At 37.5% G+C, this 22646-nt stretch overlaps 1 protein-coding gene across 2 annotated transcripts in view; it reads right to left on the bottom strand.

The window, feature by feature from the left end:
- Nucleotides 1-1988: 1988 nt before the first annotated feature.
- Nucleotides 1989-22646, bottom strand: part of ptprn2 (protein tyrosine phosphatase receptor type N2) — a 243530-nt gene continuing 222872 nt past the window's right edge. For both annotated transcript variants that reach the window (XM_059533291.1, XM_059533301.1), the window contains 9 exons: nt 20842-20989; nt 20488-20561; nt 16683-16760; nt 14023-14142; nt 12823-12989; nt 10197-10250; nt 9167-9231; nt 5997-6070; nt 1989-2696 (listed from right to left, as the gene is read on the bottom strand). In XM_059533291.1, the coding sequence (XP_059389274.1) occupies nt 2625-2696; nt 5997-6070; nt 9167-9231; nt 10197-10250; nt 12823-12989; nt 14023-14142; nt 16683-16760; nt 20488-20561; nt 20842-20989 (852 nt within the window). In that variant the 3' untranslated portion in view covers nt 1989-2624. The remainder of the gene's footprint in view (nt 2697-5996; nt 6071-9166; nt 9232-10196; nt 10251-12822; nt 12990-14022; nt 14143-16682; nt 16761-20487; nt 20562-20841; nt 20990-22646) is intronic.

The raw sequence follows: 22646 nt of genomic DNA, 5'->3' as shown, positions 1-22646 counted from the left end.
GGACCATCTGGCTCCTCCTGCTCCGGGCTCCTCCCTGGCTCCTCCCTCCATCCACTCCGCCCTGGTCCCTACCTCCATGCTCCCTCGTCACCTGCTCCTGGCCTGCTCCTCGCCCGCCTCCAGAACCCCCACCCTCCCTCCGCTGGTATTCCTCTTGCGGTGCGAGGACGCACCTTTCCGGGAGGGGGCGAACTGTCACGTTTATGAACTTTTGGTTTCCTTATTTGGTCATCTTCCTTTTCTTGTTTTAGTTAATTGATTGATCCTCACCTGTCCCCAGTTCCCTCATCACCTGTGTTTAAATACCTGGTCTGTTTAGTTCTCCCTTGTCCGTGATTGTCGATGTTGATGTGTTTTATCGTTGTTGAATGTAGGCTATACTAAATGTTGATATCGTTGTTGAATGTATGTAAATGTAACCTTATCTTCTTCGTCATCCAGTAAACTCTTTATTTGTTCCAGATCCTCTTCTCTCCCTTTGTTTTACGTTTAGCACTACCGAATCTGTAACAGTATGTCTCTCCCTTCAATCACATTTAACAAGTTGAGTATTTCAGATGAGTCATTTGAACTGTTCTGTCTGTAAGTGTGGGCGTTCTGTGTAGCTTCATGTCTTTCTGTAGTTTCCTTTTTATCCTCTAATGCAGTGGCAGGTAGAAGTAAAGCTCTTATGTAGTGCAGAAGCACACACGGTCATTTGTGTTCATTAACAGTAAAATGCTTATGTACTAGTGTTAACCAATTAGAACACTGTTTTCATCTTTCTGCTCCTAATATGTCCCATGAAACAGCATTTCAGATGCTACATGGTTCATTCAGCAAGGCTCATCTTTCAGTTAAAATCTGTATCATTCATTTATTATGCACTTCTAAGGAAATCGAGCTTTGAATTCTTTGCATTTTTTTATGCTTGTGATTTCTAACATCAACCTTCATGACTTGCAAACTAAGTTTTGGAGACTTTTGTACGTTTTTGGGTCACTTGAGGTCTTGAGCTGACAGATTTCAGAAAACATGCAAATAGGCCATTATTTGCAGCTCTAGTGTGTCAGTGAATGTAATGAAATTGATCAATTTAGGACTAATAGTACTAGCAGTAATGCCTCCTCTTTGACACACGGACATTGTGGTGGTAAAAATGAGATATGTTTGTGTGTGAGAGAAAAGAAAATTGATAACGACATTCTGATTTAACAACTTTGAAAAGGCGAGAATAGTGACAATGCAAATGATCAAGGACAATCTAAATTGATTCATTTAAAAAAAAGAAAGATAGTGAAACTAAGTTAATTAAAAAATCAGCTTGAGTTAAACTAGTTGTCGCCAAACACAATAATTAATCATGTTAGCAGTGCTGAACGATACCAGGGTATATGAATTCCCTGAACAGGAGACGACAGCATATCACTGTCCAGCATAATACTCTAGTTGCTGCAGGAAGCAATTACCATCCGTAATTTTTTCTAATAAACTTGTATTCCCTCTGATGACGACCAATTAAACATGCACAATTATGGTTACCATATAGTTATTCATAAGATGATTAGCATGCCCTCCTTACATTCAGTTTGGCTGCATACTGATAAGACACAGGTTAAGTGACAGATACATATGCAAATGGAATGCAAATCAACATACAGAAATAGCAGGAAGGCGCATGGACGTCATAAGTGCTGTCAATAATAACACTGCAGACAGGAAATTAAGAGGTGTGAATATTTATGTACGCGCCTTTTTAAATGAAAAGTTTACAAATAATTCTTAACAATAATACATTTTTATTTTTTGTGCATTTGTCTATATATTAGTTGCTCCAAGGATGTGCAAAACTAAAAACTGCCCATTTTTCTGATCTTCAACTCGCCAGAACTGATTTTAGAAAACTGAGCGACAATTCACGTGAGGATAACAGTTGGTACAATTTCTCTCAACCAGTCTTTCTCCCTCCATCACACAAAATTATTCATGAATGCAATTATCACTCAAGCTTCAGCATATAGAGATTTATTACGTTACTTTTACATCGCATACACAAAAATAATATGTACAATTACATTTTGGCAGACCATTTTTAATCACATTGTTCACTCTGTATGCATAATTAATTTATCTATATGTAATAGAATCTGTTTATTAGTTGTTCTAGAAACAATATATCACAACAATGATGCCAAGGAGATCACAACTGCAGAACACTAATATACTGTAGTATTCTCATTGTCACATTAGTATTGCTCATCCATAACTTAAGTGTAGTCACATGAACTCACTGTATAAGAACATAACCGCAGTGAACTAATACAACAATGCTAAGATCACATCTGCTTCTCACAAACACATATACTTCAGACATTTCATATACACAACTACTGGGTATGCAAACACCAATCCGAGCAGCAAATACAATCTATGATTGCATGCCTAGTTGGCTAGTTGAATATCGTTCTAAACAATTATTTCAATGCTATAGAATTTTACACACACTTAGTACAAAGAAATGTCTTGCGCAATACAATGTGTCCAAGTTTGGATAGAGCTTAAAATTGTGTCAGTTTTTATAAGCATCCAGGTTACACAGAAAAGAGAGGAAGAAGACAGGTTGGAAGTGTTTGTGGAAGTCTCGTTCACTGAGGCAGAGCTTTCAGGATGGCGTTCACCTCCTCTGCTACAGCAGTCAATGCAAACTCAAACTGTTCCTGAAGACAGAAGGAGAGAAAGTGGAAGAAACTCAGCCAAGTACTTAAAAAAAACACCAACATTTTACACTAAGCACAAACTTAACTTGCAAAATAAGGGAAAAATGGACCTAAAGGGAATATCAGTCAGAAGAAGACGTTAATAAGTTTCTGGAAAGTGCATACAAAATATGTGTGTGCTCCTTGTGTAGATGTGTGTATTTAAAGCTGCAGAGAATGTGCTCTGTTCAAACTATGACTCAAAATCTGTCTCTTCCCTGAGGGGCACCCTGTGAAGATCGATCATTGTCTGAAGAGTGACCCTCAAAACTAACGTTTGAAACCAAAGCCTCCCACTGCAGGCCATGGAATAAACCAAGCTAAAGTGGGCGTTAAGTCAGATGCAGAGCTTCACAAAACAAGAAACGGATAAAAATCCCTCTTGAATTAACTTATCAAACCTTTACCTTCACTTACTACATACTAATTTATGTTGGTTCAAATACAGAAAAGTGCATGCTATGTCAGTACAAAAACTAAACAGTTTGAATTAATGTATTATTTTATCATTTTACTTTGTCGTGGTAATAGCTTCGGCTGGAAACATAGACCACCTAATGCATGCAAATGACCATAAATGCATGAGGATTTTCACGAATATCATTCACTGTCATATGCAAGGCGATTTGGAAGAAAAAGGTGACTGCGTACTAAAAGTGTAAATGTGACCATTTTGCCACTAGATGGTGTCACATTAATGCCTCAGTGTTCTCCAGACATGATGAAGGATCTGATCAGTCAAGCTGTTTATGAGCTTCTCTTCCAAGGTAAACAAAAGCTGGAGAGCTCATGGAGCTGCTAATGCACGAAACATTCCTATTCTGGGCCAGGAATGGAGAGGGTAGAATTCAGACCAATTTCACACACGAGTACCTGCTTTGAGAGTGCTCTAAACGTGCAGGGCGAGGGGGCATCCTTTGGACATATGTTGCTTTTTGGAGCAACACAGAGCTGAAGTACTTAGCGGGCCAGAACAATAAAATCACAAACTACAGAGTTTGAGAGAAACCGGATTAATCCTCAGGATTAAGGATAAAGGATTAAATAATATTGTTTTTTTTCTAATGAAAGGATCCAGATCAAAATTTAACAGCAAGTCCCAAGGTGTACAAAGCTTTCTCATTCATTAAAATGACATGATTATATTAGTAATACTAATACTAGTTTGCTTATAAAAAGGTGAAAACAAAATATCACATCAGACATTACATCACAGAGTCAGAGACATATAGTCACAGGCTAACTACACTGTGACTAGGAAATGATAAGTAGGATGAGGACTTGCTCAGGAATTAATAGCAGTAATTTTTTTGTGACTTTTTAAAAATATCTTTTACATTCTGACAGTTGTTGGTACATTTTGTTAACTTGCAGTTATTTTAGAGACCAGTACTGTTGGCTGAGGAAACAGCTTTGACTTTTGTTCAAATATTAGGAATTTGTTGCACACCATGATACATGAAAAAAAAAAAGAATAGCTTATTATTCAGTCAAGTAGGCTGATTGCTACAGCAAAATGTATTCACTAAACTGAATATATGAATAACTAATAGAACAAAGAGTAAGCTAACATTCCACTAACATTTACTACTTCTATAATACCACTTACATACAGTATTGACTATTTTCAGTATCCTCTGAATAGATTTACAGCTGAATGTTATCTTTTCAACACAATCCATGGAGGTTCAGTATCTCAGTTTACAGTGGCTAACCAGGTAGTCAGGTCTTTATCTTTCATAAACAGCAGCTAATGTAATTCAGTGTGGCTCTGAGGAGGGGACTGTCATTTGCTCATCTTGTTATCTCCAAACAGTAGAATGCTAAATATGTCTCTTTAGCATATGTAGCAGGGTAAGGTATTAGCCCAGATATGATTGGTTGACGTCATGCCATCCTGGGAACCTATCAGTGTTCCTACTCCTTCGTCATTGGTTAAAATGGTTTAAATCCAATGAACCTATCAGTGTTGGGATTGATCCTATTAAAAAGGGAATGGGTTGATTACTCAAGATGCATCATCCTGGGTACTAGATCATTGTGGAAAGTCATGGATAAAGGATAGGGTTTGTTGCATCTCCCTGTTAGTGTCGCAACATGCTAGCAGCCGTGGTCTCGTGTGCAGGTGTAGCTACATCTCCAGGGGTTTCCAGTACTTTGGTTGAAGACGAATGTACATCAGTATGACTGCACTGCTGCTTTGTTTTTAGTGTTTGTTGTGTAACCGTTTAACTGTTGTAATATGAATGTCTTAGTTTATACCAGTTAATTATGTGATTAATGAGTAGGAACTTTTAAAGCGGGGATTTTATACTTTCAGTGTGTCCATTTGGGGTAGTGTGGTGTTGGGCCAATTGTATTGCTTTCACAATTGAGCAGTTTGTTGTATGTTGTGAGGTGATAATCCAAAAGGCCCCTGCTGGTCACTTTTCTCCTCCTGGTCATTTTGTAACTGGTAGACTTGTGTATTAGGCATGTTTTATATTGTATCCAAAAAACCCAATGTTTGAACCATTACAGTTGTATATAAATAAATTGCAAATGTTTTATACTATCTCTGTCTCCATGCTCACCCAGGCTGTTGGCCACAAACCTGTGTGCCCCTTTCGTAGGGCTGTTGTGTCCCGGTATATTCCGGGTGGCGTATTCGATGTATATCCACTTTTGGTGGGTCCCCTCCCCTACCTGATCACTTCTTGCCACACATAGTTAAAAAAAATAGATCCTATATCTTGTAATGCTGGAGACACTCTAGCACATTCTGGCTGATGTTCAAAACGTTGTTGCTTGCGGCATCAACAGGACGTATTTGTCATGGAAGAAGTGATCAATTACAAGTTAATTTTCTGATGCTGGCTTTCGGTGCTTTATTGACTTTGTGGTTTTAGATTACAAATCAATGTTAATTGTAGCAGTGTGGTTAGGGTCGTATTGTACAGGACGTCTCGGGACGATTTGTGCAGGTGTAATTGCACTTATGCTCACTGACTGAACTTTCTCTTCTGACGTTGAGCTTATGGTATTAAATTTAATAATAATGGCATTCATATTAAATTATTGTGAAAATACAAAAAATGCACCAAATATAAGGATTAGTGCCTTGAACAGACATATCCATGAGAGAAAATTTCAAAGCAATAACAGCAGTGCTACAGAAAAAACCCTACATTTTGATAATAACAGAGACCCTTAATACCCATTGTCTATCATTTTGCACCTCCTCACTTTCCTTTAAGCAGTGAGTTTTACATGGTGTCTTACCTTGGTCTGTACCATGCCTGCTCTCTGGTCTCTCAGGTGCTCCAGGGTAGCAGCAATATCAATCTCCTTGGCACCTGCAACAGAGCCACATAACATGAGTTCAAAGTACTCCACATAATCATAGATCATCTAGAACTCTCTCCAGCGCTCGCTTTTTCTGTGGAATTACATTCCCTTTGCAATGTTGGAGAAAGCTTATAGACTGTGTCTGTACCTAGTTTTTAGCAAGTCTTGTTTTAGTCTATAGCAGAACTTCATGTCTTATTCTAGAACAAAATAGATTAGGCTTTAGATTACACTGACCAAGTTTGGTGTTGATCTGAATAAATCTCTAGGAGGAGTTTGTTAAAGTACAACCCCTGAAAATGGCAAAAACAACAAAAATTTTGCAGAGAAAATTCTAAATAACTGACTTCCTGTTGGGATTCGGATTTCGTACCAAGAGACTTTTTCGTAGGTATTGGTGTTTTACATGTGTGTACCAATTTTTGTACATGTGCGTGAAACATAGCTTGAGCCGCACTCCGTTGAAAGTGTATAGGTGGCGCTATTGAGTCATTTTGCCACACCCGATGGAATATTGGCCTTCAGATGTGTTCAGGCCAGGACTCTTATCACACATGTGAAGTTTGGGGAAGATCGGACATTTTATGCCAGAGTTATAACATCTTTTATACCCATGTCGAGACATCGAACTTTGCCACGGCGCCATGGACCCGCCTTTTAACGAAAACTCAAGATCTTCACAATTGAACATCGCACAGGCCTTTAGATTGGACTGACCACAAAAAAGTCATTGATGTCATAAAATTTCTAGGAGTAGTTTGTCGCTGTGTAAAATGTCACTTCCTGTTGCCAATAGGTGGCGCTATCACTATAACTGAATATGGGCATGTCAATCTGTTCAGGTTCAGAGTCTTATCAAACATGTGAAGTTTGGGGCAGATTGGACATTGTATGTCTGAGTTATAGCAACTTCATTTTTTATGGTGAATCATCAAAATTCGCCAGGCCGCCACGGACACGCCCTTCAACGTAAACTCAAGATCTTCGCAATTTAACATCGCAAAGGCCTTTAGATTTATCTGAATAAATCTCTAGGAGGAGTTCATTAAAATACAACGCATGGAAATGACAAAAATGACACAAAATTTGCTCATAATATAAAAAATATCCGACTTCCTGTTGGGTTTAGAATTTTGCTCCAAGAGTCTTTTTTGTAGGTATTGATGTGTTACATGTGTGTGCCAATTTACGTGCATGTACGTGAAACATAGCTGGAAGGCTGTTGATTTTTTAGTATAGGTGGCACTGTCAAGCCATTTTGCCACACCCTCTTCTGAATCCTATATCAGACGAAAGTTTTCACCAGGTTTGACGCGTGTGCAAAGTTTCATGACTTTTTGAGCATGTTTAAGCCCTCAAAAATGTGATTCATTCGGGAGAAGAAGAAGAAGAAGAAGAAGCGGAATAATAATAATAGACAAAGCAGATACAAGAGGGTCCTCGCACCATCGGTGCTCGGGCCCTAATAATACCAATTACAAAAATCGAATCTTTTAAAAAAATTTAAATGTAATTTTTTTTCTACCCGATCTGACTTTTTAAGTTGGTGTAATACAATTTAGTCAGATTGATTCAGTTATATTACATATTATTTTTTGACTTGAATAAAGCCATTCATTTAGATTTTGAAGGTCATCTAAATACCTGTTTTTACAGTTTTTAGTTTATATTCAGCAGATTTAGCCAAGACCCCAGATAATTTAAATTCTAACATGAATAATCACTTAAAATAAAAGATTCTGAGACAGTATTTAATAGCAGTAGAGCTCATGAAAATACAATGAACCTGCACAGTTTACATACGGCTTCACTCATGCGGAGCTGTTGTTCCTGGCAATACAAATCACTGCACCACTGACTGAACCAAAACTGTAAAGTGAATATGAATTTTTTTTCACATGGCAGTAAGAGTGAAAGAACTGATTAGGAGAAATCTCCCTTTTACCTTTCGCTTGAATGACCTTTTCTACAGGTCCATTGTTGTTACTTCTCATAAATGAGCGGAGAGAAGGAGAGGTATAACAAGGCCTTATTTCTCATTCATTCATTCTTCAAAAAGAAAAGAAAGACTACCCCCCCTTCTGCACAGATTGATAGAAAGCGAGAGTGAGAGAGTTTGAGGGCGAAGGAAAGAGAAAAGCGGGAATCCTTATAGATGCTTTCTGAAAGGGAGCGAGTGCAGCTGGGGTTCCAGCCTCAAAAGTGCTCCAACACTTTCATGTCTTAAGAAGTGCAAGATTACGAAGTTTAGGAGGAAAGACAGAGAGCGAGCAAAGGAGGGGGCATCTTACAAGAAAAGGCTTTGGAATTAAAACAGCATTCTTCACTAATTTACAATTCATTCCTGGAGAGAAAGAAAAGCGAAAGAAAAATATGTTGGGGTGTTTGAGAGGAGAGAGAGAGAGAGAGAAGAGGAAGACATGAAGAACAGGAGAGAGAAAAAGGGGAATGGAAGAAGGAGATTTCTGTTGTTCGGGACTTTCTGGGGCTTTGATCACACAAGTGAACACTGGAAAGTGGGCAACCTGGGAGCTCCCCTTTCTTCCCAGAGAGCAGACAAAAGGGAGATGGAGGGGGTAGCTGAGGTCCGAGGCTCCGGGCCCCTGACAGCATGGGAAAGAGGCACAAGCTGGCCTTTGATCCCTCATTATGGCAAAAAGCCACAGACCATGGTCAGGCCAGGAGTAGGGATGGACTGGTGTGAGAATAGAGAAGCGTGGGGGGAAGCAAATGCATGGGTGACCTCACCAGATGGGGTCAGGAAGAATGGTGATGATTCAGACAGGTTATGAAGGCACCTTCCGTCTCCATGGCTGGATTCACATGACTTGTTAAACTCTATGAAGCCTTGAACGTATAATATTTGCATGTGAAAAAGTCAACCGTATTAGACGAAGCTGAAACCCTCGCAGTTGCTTACAGGTCCAAACACAAGAAGAAAGAGACCCTCTTCTCTGTTCTTCATGTTTATTCACATTAGCCTTTTGATAGCCTTGGCCATTCATTAAAGACCTCAATCATCCTCTAATGCACAACGAGACCTTCACTGTGTGAAACGTTGTGTGTTATGACAGCGCCTTCTCATCTGTGCTGTGCGCTCTTACCTTTGGCCATTTTATTTAGAACCATGTCAATCAGGATGTAGGTTCCACTCCTTCCAGCGCCATCGCTGCAAAAGGAGACACAAACTCGTTATCACTTCTGAGAAAAGAGCAGACCTGTCTGAATGAGGATTACAGTATGTGCTTACTGAAACGAAAAACAAAGCGTTCATTTCTCTGTTGTGTTTCAGCTGCATTGTTTGCTGTTGCATCATCCTTCAGCATTCACAATAATTCTGTCAAAGACGACTGTTGTCTTGTTTTCTTTGCAAAACTATACTGAATTTGCAAGAAAAAAAAAGAAAAGAAAAAGATATAATACAACACAGCTCTTTTAAAAGCAAAAACAAAGTGTCTGAACACAGTGGGAATTTAAAGGGACTTGAAAAAGCATTTTTAAACTTGTTTTACCTTTTACGCAATCGACTAAATTGCGAGAACCAGCCAAACTCAGACGCAGTTGGATGGTTAACTGCAGTCTGATTTGAAATCAAGGTTGCTTTTCAAGACATGCGGCTGAATATTATGAGTGCATTACTGAATGAATGTGTGTGTATGCCACTTTCTGAGGTTGCTCAGGTTTAAGCGTGCACACACACACAAAACACATTCAAGTGGGGAGTTTGGGAAATGAGAACTATTTAGGGAAACTCTCCCCTTTCGCCTGATATCATTCTGAATTATTCAAATATGCATGACAGCTGTGAAGCCTGTCTTCCCCACAATGCAAAACATGTTGCTCATTAGCCCCTGGTGTTAAAGATCATTTGGCCACTATTTTAGTTTACACAGACACTCACGTTCCTCAATTTCACCCTGAGGGTAAAGGCCATCCATTTTTACCATCACTCATGTAGATATTCACTCAATACTTCATTTATTTTACCAGTGCCTGAGAGATAATTCAGACCACTGATAATTTATATCACTGGATTTAATACTGCTTTGATATATATAAGTATAGTGTCATAGTATTTGAGATAAATGCAAATAGCTTATAAATGCATTTTTTTTATATTATTCTGGTACTTGCCTGCAATGAACAATAATTGGACAAGATCTGCCCCGGTAGCACTTGTTAACCTTTCTGAAATGACAGAAAAAAAGAGACCATTAATACTTTAAGTGCAAATAGGTAGATTATGGACATATTTATTTGCTACTTTAGAAATATGATCATATTATATAAACATATTAAATTAGCTTATTATCAAACACGTTACTTTCAAACCAGAAGACTTTCTAACACGTGTCTATCAAAATCATAATAAAGCAAAAGGTCCATGCCAAACAATTACAACAAATGGAGAGGTTGTTAAATCCACCACATTGTGACAAGCCATTAAGTAAATTATGTGTGGTTAGGTGTCATGATCCAAAACACATTAACCTTGCACAATTCTAAAGCCTGCAAAACCATAAGGCCTTGCAGGATTTTAAGGCACATAGGTGCTGTTGCCATGGAAACCTACTGTGTGAACTCATATTGTTTTGCTTATCCCAAAAAGAAAAAAAAATGCTTTGTGCATACCTCAAGGTTGATTTCTCAAGAGACACCAAAAAAGGTTTTACGATCAGATCTGAATGCTCATGGGACGACTTTCAATTCTAAACCTCCTGCACACTTTTCTAAAATGTTATTTAAAGACAGCTGGGTCCAAAATTATCACTCGGCAAGAGCCAAATGCAAGAACAACTGGCATTGGCGAGTATAAAACATAATATATTAACTTTAATTTTATGAGGAACTACAACAGGTTACATGGTTGTAGTCAAAGTATAAGAATGGTTACCTTACCCATACTGATATAAATGACATGCTCAATTAAAATCAATGAAATCAAAACTATTAAAGAAAAAAAAATCCTGTTACTCACATATCATCTACAGACTTTTAAACATTGTGTAAAAATTACCAGCAGAATGCCTGAAGTTGTATTTTTCTTTTATCATAATATTCATTTAATAAAAGTATGAGGAAAATTTCTTTTTTCTCGTTTGACAAAAAAAGTAAATTTTGGGATCTTGAAATAAATATAAAATAAAGCCTGATGTTTCCTTCACAAGAAATGTGTGAGAAAACTGCTTTAAATATCAGTTTTGTTTGAGACAGTGCAGATCTAAAAGAGTGCAGAGGGGACCATCATGCATTGGGGCATTAGGGCAGCAGTGTGTGTTTCTGGGAAAAACAGAGGGACAGAGAAAAAGGGTGGATGAGTGTGAGAAACAGGGACATCTGGTGAGTTTGAGATGCAGGTGGGGAGGCAAGGAAAAATCAAGGGCCTGGAAGAGGAGATACAGTTTCCAATGATCACTTTTGTGACTATGCAACTGGGCTCATATAACTAGCTGCAACATCACAAAAATGACACTGGCAACTGCTAATTAGCTGGCCAACGAAAAAACAAGAGAGGTGAGTGAGGAGCGTTTGACAGATTCAGTGTGAGTCATGGCAGTGTATGAGACAAGACTGTGTCACAGGCCTTTGGGGAGACATTCAGAATGGCAACAGAAACCAGAGCAAGTCAAACAGAAGCTCCAGGGTTAAAACCATCTCAACAAAGCCTCAATGCTCAGGGTGTCATTCAAACTTTGGCAGATTGCTTTACTAAAGTGAAAAGAATACTCAGAACACTTTGAGTCTCAGAATGGGAGTTATAATTCAGACTCAAGGATCACATGTCAATCATCAGCGAGATGCTGATAGAGGATCAGACCCACCCTTTTCATTTATCGGTGCATATTTATTACCCCATCATTTCTCAGGGCACAAGATTCAGCATCAGCATTCCAGATCTAAACGCTTTATGCATATGATCCAACAGTCCTCCCATGAATCAACAACAGAATCAGCACTCCAAATCTGACGCTTTAGAAATCTCAGCACATACATTTGAATCTCATATTACAGGCATACGTAATAGGCATATGCACATGTAAAAATGAATAAAGCATACTGTGTCTGTAGAATGGTTAGATAAATGATAGATATACCATAATCCATGAATGTAAGCAAATAAGAGTGAGCTGCACAGAGCTCTGAGTCAACAACAGGAAATTCTCCAAAATATTACACAATGAACTCTAAAAATACAAAGCAGGTAGTCTGCCAACATAATTTCCCTACATTCTGTGGTGAAGTAGTGGGATTAATAAACTAAATGTAACAGCACAGCAGAACACTCTGCTTGAGCATGAACAAAGACACTAGAAGTCCAAAATGGATTGTCCTATTGCAGGTACACATCCGCCTGTGCCAGGGTTGTTAAATTTCTTTAAGGTTTTACCCCAGAGGCCTATTGCATTTCTTCAGAATGCTCACAGCAGGTGAAAAATGAGAGAGTCATATGCTGCGATTGGCTTTCCTTTCACTACTGTTTTATTGCTGAACATTTCACATTTAATTGGAGTGTTTAATTTAATAGGGATTATGGTGGAAGGATTGCTATACGCTTGCTACTATGCACACACACAGAAGGGCTAGATTTTATTTCTTCAAAGACATACTCTCTATTCTTTCTAAACTTAAGGGCTGAAGGTGAATGAAGACAATCTTTTTAGGAAAACAAGTATATTTGCCCAAACCTTTAAGACAAAAACTGCATAGGTAAACATTCTGCCATTAACATCCTGGTGAAATGCAGCAGCTGGACACATACCTGCGGAAGTCCAGCATTGTTCTAGCTGACTCTGGAACGTTCTGGTCCATCCAGGACAAGAAGTGGAACTGAGTGACTGTGCGGGTTTCATTAGTCTGGACGTTCTTCAGGTAGAAACTGCGTACCAGGAAATCATCACACCAGATATGCTCAGAGACCAGATTTACCTTCAAGAATATATGCAGAGTGTGTTTTAACACGCTGACATGTAAAATTCATTTTTTTTTTTTGATGGAGTATGTATAGTGTTAACAAACAGACAAAACTGGAAGGAAATACTGTTATTTTGGAACAACAACTAATAGGGTAGTTATATGGACCCTTTTCACATTTCCAGGGTTCTCAGAAGTGGAAGTTGTCATAGTTGGGTAAACTTGCCATAATCTGGTAAACTTGTCATAATTGGGTTCTCGTTTACTATAGTAGCAAAAGAAAAAAATACACTGTTTTTGTGTTTCGATTAGTTTTTTTTAAGGTGGAAAAAATTTAAAATGTCAAATTTGCTGTCATTTTATTAGTCGTATTCTGAAATTGAAGGTAATATTAAACAAAATATACACTGTAAAAAAAGACTAATTTTAACTGTGAAATATTGTAAAAAAAGCTATTGACAGGTTGACAGTAAGTTCTTGTATTTTATTTATAAATTTTTTCTAACCATACATTTCATATCATTTTACTGTAAAATTTTATTAATTGTACAGTTTTTAAATGTAAAACAAAACTGAAACAGATATTCCCAGATTTCCCTGCATGACACATTAGAAAGTATTTTGTTTAAATAATTTCTTAATAGTTTTTTTATCAGCTTTATGTTACATCTGTTGTTTATTTAATGTTGGTGATTTGTGTTTTCGTGTTTTCTCTGTTACTTCAGATGACGTAAAAGCGAACTGTAATGAACTTAGAATAATTGAACAGAATAATTCTGGTAACCACAGCAGTCAAAATTAAATTTGTAAAAACTACAATTATTATTATTATTATTTTTTTACAGTGTAGTGATATGAATGTACATCTAAAAAAAAATGAAATAATATAAAACTTTGCTAGATTTACAAAGTAAATAATTGCGGAAACGTGTCATCAAAGTCTGTGAAAAGGGTTCATTGTCCTTATATTTATTTAAGGTGAATTAAAACCTGAAAAAATAAATCATTATTCAAATATATAAAACCACACTGTCCACAGGAGCTTTACCTCATATATGTGGTAGAGGTCCGAGCCTTCATCAGGCCAATACTGATGACACTGTTTGATACCGTTTTCAGCTAGAGGTGTCAGCATGACAATAACCACACAGCCACTTTCCCAAACCATCTACACAAAACGCCATCAACAGAAAATGCAAAAGCAATGTTACAAGGTAAACAGGGAAAAACTGCCAAAAATACATTTGCCAGACAAAAAAATTCCCTCCTTTATGGTATGACTGGATTCAGAGAGTTAAGCTTGTCAGCAGAGTTTGCTTTAAACTTAATTGGTCTTAATAACTCAACCCCACTCGTCACTGTAATGGAAGTTCAGTTTAGTCTTCCAGCCCACCTCTCATGCCCTTTATCTCTCGATCTCCTCTTCCCCTTGTATACGGAGCCTCCTCAGCCTCGCTCCATTTCCCCTAATCACACTTTTACTGTGTCCTTCCATCACGGAAAGGCCCACTGTGGCCATTAGGAAAATGAGGGAAAACACTGACTTTTATGGTAGCAATAAAATACAATGATCCTGCTCATAAAATAATCAAACTCATGTGCCACACGTCCCCACAGAGTCATTAACAGAGAAATGTGGAGACATTACAACATGGTAAAAGTGGTTCAAAAAGCAATATAAAGTTATCATTATGAATATGTTATCATTTTTAATCTCACAAAACACTGGAGATGAAACTGATGAAAAATAAAATGTCTTAAATTCACGATTATATGATGAGAGAATTGTAGCAATAAAAATAGATTTCACTGAATGTAGTATTTAAAAGAGTTTTTTGTTTCACATGTTTCATCTTAACAGAATTACTATTCTATAACAGAATTACTTTTCTAAAACTATTAACTTACAGGAATAAAGACAGAAATGTGTTTAGATGCTTAGCACTGTGTACATTAATGGTCAAATGGTGTTAAAAGATAAATGTTATTCAGCACTGTAAAAACTATTTCTTATGTAGTTTAACATTTTCTGACTGAGGAGCTCATATACAAAGATCACAATGCTGGATTCTTCAATACAGGAGTGGGAAATGAAGGTCAATGGAGGAGCTTGCACTAATGTTCCAGACCAGGTGATCAAATATGGTTGAGTTTAAGCTTTGCAGTGCAATATGCAGAAAAGGTCAAACAAAACCCACAAACATGTTTCTAAAACTCTGCAGAGAACAGCACTGAGTGCTCTGTGCTTGGCCAGAATTATGAATAAAAATTGCACGGAGCGACAATTGAATATTCTGTGAAAAAAAACTTGAAAGATGTAGAAGTTTCTTTCCCTCTGAGGAAAACTAATTCAGAGAATTATGCAAATATAAAAAAACTTTCTTTTCTGACATGTGGACAAAGCTCCAATTTTAACATTCATATAAAAAAATCACATTGTAATGTGGACCTAAATGGAATCATCACTAGTTTATCACTTCTTTAGGAGTTCAGTGGAAATAAATGGTTTTAGAGAAGTACATCTAAAAAAGACCTATAACACCGATATGTCAAATACAGTTTTATTAAACTACATTTTTATAATAAGCTCTTTAATCAGTAGTTTCTGTTTGGATGTAGACCTGCATATACTTAATGAATGACTTCAGAACTTAAACAACATGGAGACTTATCACTAATTAACACTGTTTCTATTTTTTCTTTGAATGACACATTAGAGAGTCTTACAAGCCATGCCTAATGAAGAACTAAAAGGTTTACACTTAATATATAAATATGCATACATGCCCTTTATTAAAGAGAAAACTTAAGACTCTGCAAACTTTTAAAAGCCTGGCTCTGTTTGGTATGAATCACCTTTTCATTAATAAGAAGAATCGCAGAGACAATGACATCACTACATTAATTGACAGGGATTAATATACTCATTTTAATTTAAATAGAGCTTTTAATGGCCTTTATTTCGATTCAGAAGTGGCCTGACTGTCTTTAATTCATCTGCATGCAATTAAATTAGTTAAGATCATTAATTTTCTGCCAGTAATTGACGAAATGACAAATTCAAACAACCAATAACATCAATTAGTGTACACCCACATCTGTTAGTAACACAGGTTTGTGATTATAGAGGGTCAAGTGACAGCAACACATTACCACAGTCAATTTATTAAAATGTAGATTATGGTTTGTATTTAACACCATTTACTTATGTAACCTTCAAAAAAAAAAAAAAAAAAATTGTTCAAAGCTGCAGTTGATCATAAAATATTAATTGAGTTGAAAACATCCTACGCATGACACCAAAAAGCATTTAGGTGGTTCTTAAAATCAACCGAGCAATTAACACTGATTCCAATATGCAAAAAAACAAGCTGAAATCAATTTGTTATTATCAAAACTATTGTAGTGAGAGACTTTCTCATTCAAAGCATTTGTGTTGGAGAAAAAGCTCAGATCTTCACTTATATTTTCAGCACAGACACTGTGCAGTGAGGAATCCCAAACCTTATGGGACCTTCGGCCTTCCTAATTAAGGTAATATAAGGATGTTTATAAAGCAGCTTTCTTAGTGTAGAGGGAATGTGTCCTTTCTACCCTTAACATTCCCAAAAATGTCCCAACTATCCAACTATGCAACATGAAACAGTTTTTGCACTAGTGTTTTATCCATATGGATTAGACTTGGACAACACTATCGGAGTATCTTACCTGCCAGAAGTCTGCCACGGTGGAGGGAAGAGGACCTTGAGCGCTGATATAGGCTGGGTTTCGGGGGTCATGGTCCATCTTAAAAGTAAAAGACAGAGCAAATATTTTAATGAATATTCATGAAACAATTTTTTTTTATCAATACTGAAACTGAAACACTGAGTGGTCTGTTGATGAAAGAATATCTCTATTCTACAGAAGAACAAAAGTGATATGGCTGCATGTTGGAGGGATGTTAGTTTCTATGGTGCTCTCTTCTGACTTGAAGCCCCTCTATGTAAACTGCACTGTTTCATTTATCTTATTTATTTGCTTTCTGAACAATTCTTAGGTCCCCTCCGATCTTTGGGGAAGGGGTAAACAAACTTGCTGCCAAGAGAAACAGAATCTGTTTCTGTTTGGAGTTAAAAAGCTTGAGAGAAAAAAAAGGAAAAGGAAAAGCAAATCAAATAAAGCGAAGGCACAGAGACCTGTCACTAATGAGAGCAGAGTCGTCTCTCTCACGACCACCTCCCCTCTCCCGACCCCTCTCTCCTGTCTTTCTCACTCTCATTGTAATCTACTCCACATCCACTCTGTCTTCTATTTCTATATCGCTCTATCATCTTCAGTCACCCATTCTTCCTCTCTCTCCCCTGTCTGTCCTCTCCAAGCATGTGCATTCTTTAATACCTCTGATTAAAGTCGGCTCTGGGAGTAAAGCAAGGCATCTCTCTAATCAAACGCATTTATTGATGAGAAGCTCAGTGGCTGGAGGAGGGTGTCTGCGTGTAATTGTGTGTCTGTCTGAGTGAAAGCTGTCCCGATGGAAAAAAGCTAATGATGGAAAGAATTTTTTTATATGGATATGGACTGTGACATTCATAATGTACTAGCCACAATTAAATAATGACAGGCAAGATCTTCACCAGCACTTCAGCTAATCAGCAGCAAAACCATAACAAGCTAAAGTAGATTTCAAACCGCAGCAAAGGGATAAAAAATTATTTAATCTAATAGGTTTACAAACTGGCAAATGTTGCCAGCGTTTCTCAACCTTTTGAGATTCTGGTTTGACACAAACCAGAACGTGTTCACTGTTAAAAGCGTTATCTTGCAGCTTATTTCTACTGACCTAACCCTTAAATTTGGTTTTAATGGCATAACCTTTTGTTCTCTTCATACTATTTTAATATTTAACATTAATATTTTATATTTTTAATATTACCATACTGGATTTCATTTAGCATTAAAATGAACATTAAAGTAAAATCTATGTATTTTGTGTGTATAAAATGTATTTTGTATATAAATATGTATGTAAAAAGGGAAAAAAATAATCTTGAGTCTACTGTAAATGGAAAATAAGCCCAACAAATAACATATATTCTGGGATACTGGGCATTTACTGATTTATGCAGTACAGGATAATGGGCAAAACGGGGCATGCTATTGATCAATTCTTATTTAATAATCCATGTCTACAAGCTGTGATGACCACAATTCAGAATGCAGCTCTTATTATCTGTGTCAGATGTATGGCATCCCGTCTTTCACTCTGACCATTAGTCCACACATCCCACTATCTGTCCATCAAAGAACATCAACACAAACCACCATTCATCGGGTCTAAAAGGAAAGGTGAAGCAAAAAAAAACAACAACACACCCTGTCCACACTCTTATTAGTGGAAAGATATTATTGTCCGGATGCATTACAGGAGAACATTCTCCTGACCTGAAATGTCCCCTTACAAAAAGAAGTGAAAGCTGTCATCAGGGTGGAATGTTCCCATTATGAGCTGTAACAAAAGGGTGTTTGCTGTAAGGAGGTAAGGTATGCAGTCTTGTTAGGGTGTCAGACCTGGGCTTATTAAGTGAAGGAAGGAGAGAGTGGACGAGACTGTAACACAAGCTCCAAACACTTCTAGAATTACTGCTGCTCTTTCATATGTAAGTGAATGTGTGTGTCCTTGAAGCTCTAAGCTAAGATCATTTAAAAAGTGTAGCCCTACTGATCAATGTGGCCATTTTTCACATCCAAAATGCTCTAATTTGATGAACATTTCACCACACTACAGCTGTCTGTGTGAGAGTGTTCTTGATAGCACGTCTGTCTGTCTTTGTGGAGTATGTATGTCTTTAAAGCACAAAAGCCGATCACAAAGCCTTTCAAAACTTTTGCTAAAGTAATTGCATGGTTCAGTACTTCTGCACTAATTTCTCTATAGCCTCACAAAAAGATCAAACACCACTGCATGAGAGAGACAGATTCAAACCCCATGGTTACAGTGAATGACACGCACACCCATTAGCATGGCAGAAAATGGATATAATTGCTTTGCACAAGCTTAATTGTTGGCAAGAGCAATTTAAGGGTAGAACAATTATATATACACACAAGCTGGCTAATGCTGGCAGTCTATATGAAACTGTTTTTTGACTAACCGCTCGCTATACAGGGTGTTATTATAGTCGATTTGTCATTTCACACTCAGAAAGATTATCATACTCTTAAGGTCTAATTACTTTAAGAGTTCTGTTTTTAGGGGTTTATCAGTAAATTCAGCATCCTGTGATGCCCTATAAGGAAAATATCAAAGAAAGAAAAAGAAAGGGCATTGTATGATTTGTGCACAGGATATACTGTATTACCTTAATATGTAAAATTTTACGTATCACAAATCAAAAAGGAGTCAAGATTGATGGAAAAAAATAAAGAATGTAATATTTTTCACCTGACTTCATTTACTCAATTTTACTGAAAGGAACAAAATGTTTTTAAATATCATCTGAAAAGCTTTTTCTGCACCACTTATACTTTTTTTTGTATGACTGAAAGATGGAGGTCCGGAATACAACTCAACCCTAAACTGTCACCAGATCCAAAGGAGAGGGTGTTGGTGTGAGGAGGTTGTGAAAAATATCACGAATGATTTACTTTGAGGCCTTTTCTTTCTTGCAGCTAATGAGAAAGAAGCTACAAACATTGACAGACATAATTATCACAGTTTTTGAAACGCACATTGACAAATCCCTGCTGCGCTTTAATTACCGCGCCTCCATGCATTTGTCTCCGCACCAGTGGATCAGTGCACCCAACCCCGACTGCAGCGCGAAAGCCTCGGGGAGGGAGGGCTGACTCGCTTGTGCCTTTTGTTTCATCTTTTGACGAGTTGGAGTCCAAAAATAACAGCATGTAAAAATGACTCAGTTTGACTTTCTCAGTGTGATATTGCTGCACAGGTATTATACTGATTAACATTATGTGTATTTACTAATTAAGGGGCCAAAACAAAAATTATTGTGTCTGTGATGGCAATGAAATCACTGTGTTTGGTTTTAAGGCATTCAAATGGTCTGTGTCTTATATTATGCACACAAAAAGCTTAAATTAATAGACAAACCTTCCTTTTGGCTTATAATGTTTGCTGTGTTTATATTTGTTCTAGAAATTAATGACTGACTATTTGAACCTACTTTTGAGTTTTTTTCTTTGTGCTTTCTCAGTCCCTCAGTTTATGTGCTTCTACATATACATAAAAGAGCATATTTAACAGTCTGAGAATAGTCAATGTTGATCCACAGAGGAGAGAAGTGAAGGAGAAAAGGGAAACAAATAAATAAAAAATATAAGCAAGCCTCATGTTTCAAAGGAGAGGATAAAACAGACCTGGCAAAGTCCAAGTATTTGGCAAAAATGGACATTAATACTGTTTCAAAAACAGTCAGTGTTTCCTTCATATGAACAACCTGTAAGAGGTGTTTTCACTCCCATTATTGGACATGATTCATAAAATACGTAAATAATGAGCATGGCTACTTACAATGGGACTGGCGTTAATGTAATCAGATCTGGACTGGTTATTCTCCGGCTTCAGGATGACTCTGGAGTGATCATCTACATTGTTCAAAGACAGACAGACCGATGATGACGTAACTACTAGAGCATCAACATTTCAACACACTTTTCTTAAACAAGTGATCATTCCTTTAGTAGAGACTGCACATTTTTATAAAAATTCTGATCAGTGTATGATTAGAAGAGGCCAATGACTTTTTTAATGAATCCAAACAGAACGCATTAGCCTGCGACAGGCCGTGCTGCCGTTCTACGGCATAGTGCTCAAGAAAACAAATACAAATTCACTCAAGGCAGATACAATTTGCGAAGCACTCACACACAAGGACGCCGTGTGGGCGGTTGCGCTGGACATTCTGTTCCTCCTGACCCACCGCACATACTGCTGGCTCAGCCTGGTAACTACAGAGAGCCTCCCACTCCTTATCCAAACGATCCTTATTCTGCAGGTGATCCTCCATATACGACTACAGATGGAAGAAAGACACAGAGACAAAAGTTGCTTGAAAGGTGAATAAAATATTTCCTGTAACATGCATAACTCAAAGACGGAAAGCATTCCAGCCCTGAGTGACGTACATATAAAGCAGAGGATTTCAGTTCAACTCAGGGTTACATTTGTTGTTTATACAATGCAAACAAGAGCATGAACCATATTTCTTATGCATTTCATGTGCCATTTGCCTTTCCGTGTAAACGTTTTTGAATTAAGTATCCATCCCTCCCCTAAATCCGGTGAGTAAAAAAGCTCCATAGCAAGTTTCCATTCGTCTGCTATAATCCAGCTTTACCTCGAAGGCCAACCTATCGCTTTCTGTGCTTTCTTTCTTCCCAACAATACAATCACTCACCTATCCACCTTCAGACAGACAAGAGCTCAAACCCGCTCAGCACGGGAATCGTAGACAGTAATCCTAAACATGCACCACAAAGGAGAAGAGAGGGAGGGAGAGGTAGAGAAAGGTGGGTTGCAGGGAGGGGGCTTGTCCTGACAATCACACATGCAATTAAGACTCCTGAAAGGCCTGGGCACACCAGTGCCTCTTCAGCCTCCTTCAATCACTCCTTTTCACTGCTTGCACAAATGCTGATAAGATTGTCTGCGCTTAAGCCGCCTTCCCAAGAAGCCCAAATTGAATTCAACTGAGACAAAGGGGAGTGGAGGGAGAGAGACAGAGACTGAGAGAGAAAGAGAGAGAGCAAGACAGACAGAGAGCTCAGAGGACTGTGTCGCTGGCCAGAGCGTAAGAGCGTAAGTGTTGTTTGGCGGTTGGTGTCTTGTTTTTTGGCTGCTTATTTCTGGTCTCCCATTGTTAACCCACAAGAAGGGGTTTACCTTGTGCATGTGGGCATGTGAATGTGTGTTTGAGTTTATTGTGTGAAAACAAATTACACACTCATAACCTAATGTCAAGAATCCTCTTGGCCCATACACAGACAACAATCCGTGATCTCGCAGGGGTTTGATACACACTCAAATGTTTCTGCATGCCAAACGTGCCCTTTTAAAACTATAATAACTAAAAATAATTTATAGAACATCTATTTCTTCATGTACACCTTCATTACCACTATATGAACATTCTCTTAGATATATTTTCTTATTTGAATCGCATTTTGCACTCCTCTGAACAGTGTATGAGAGACCTTGTTTTAAGAGATGATGAACCGTGTGACAAGTCACTTAATAGAAGATATTACGATTCATATGGAATTCATGATTTAGTGAAGGAGAAAAGACTTTGATTAAATGCCACTGTAATAAGATCAACTCAAACAGGAGAGAAATGTGGCCAGTGGCCAAAAACGTCTAGGTGTCGGAAGGCTTCCCTTTTAGTTTAAAGACACAGCTATCATTTTAAAGCAAAGCTATTACCTCAAAATTTCCATAACAGCTTTGGGTTCGATAAGATTTTTTAATGATTTTACTTATCAAGGCTGCATTTAATGTTTTCTATTCAAATTTATTTTTTAAAATATAATTTATTTCTGTATTAGCGAAGTTTAATTTTTTAGTAGTCATTACTCCAGTCTTCAGTATCACGTGATTCTTCAGAAATCAATCTAATGTGCAGATTTTGTGCTCAAATAATATTTCTTATTGCAGATATATATATATATATA

This window comes from Carassius carassius, chromosome 3, assembly GCF_963082965.1.
Source record: "Carassius carassius chromosome 3, fCarCar2.1, whole genome shotgun sequence".
NCBI lineage: Eukaryota > Metazoa > Chordata > Actinopteri > Cypriniformes > Cyprinidae > Carassius > Carassius carassius.
This window is presented reverse-complemented; position numbering and strand designations above follow the sequence as displayed.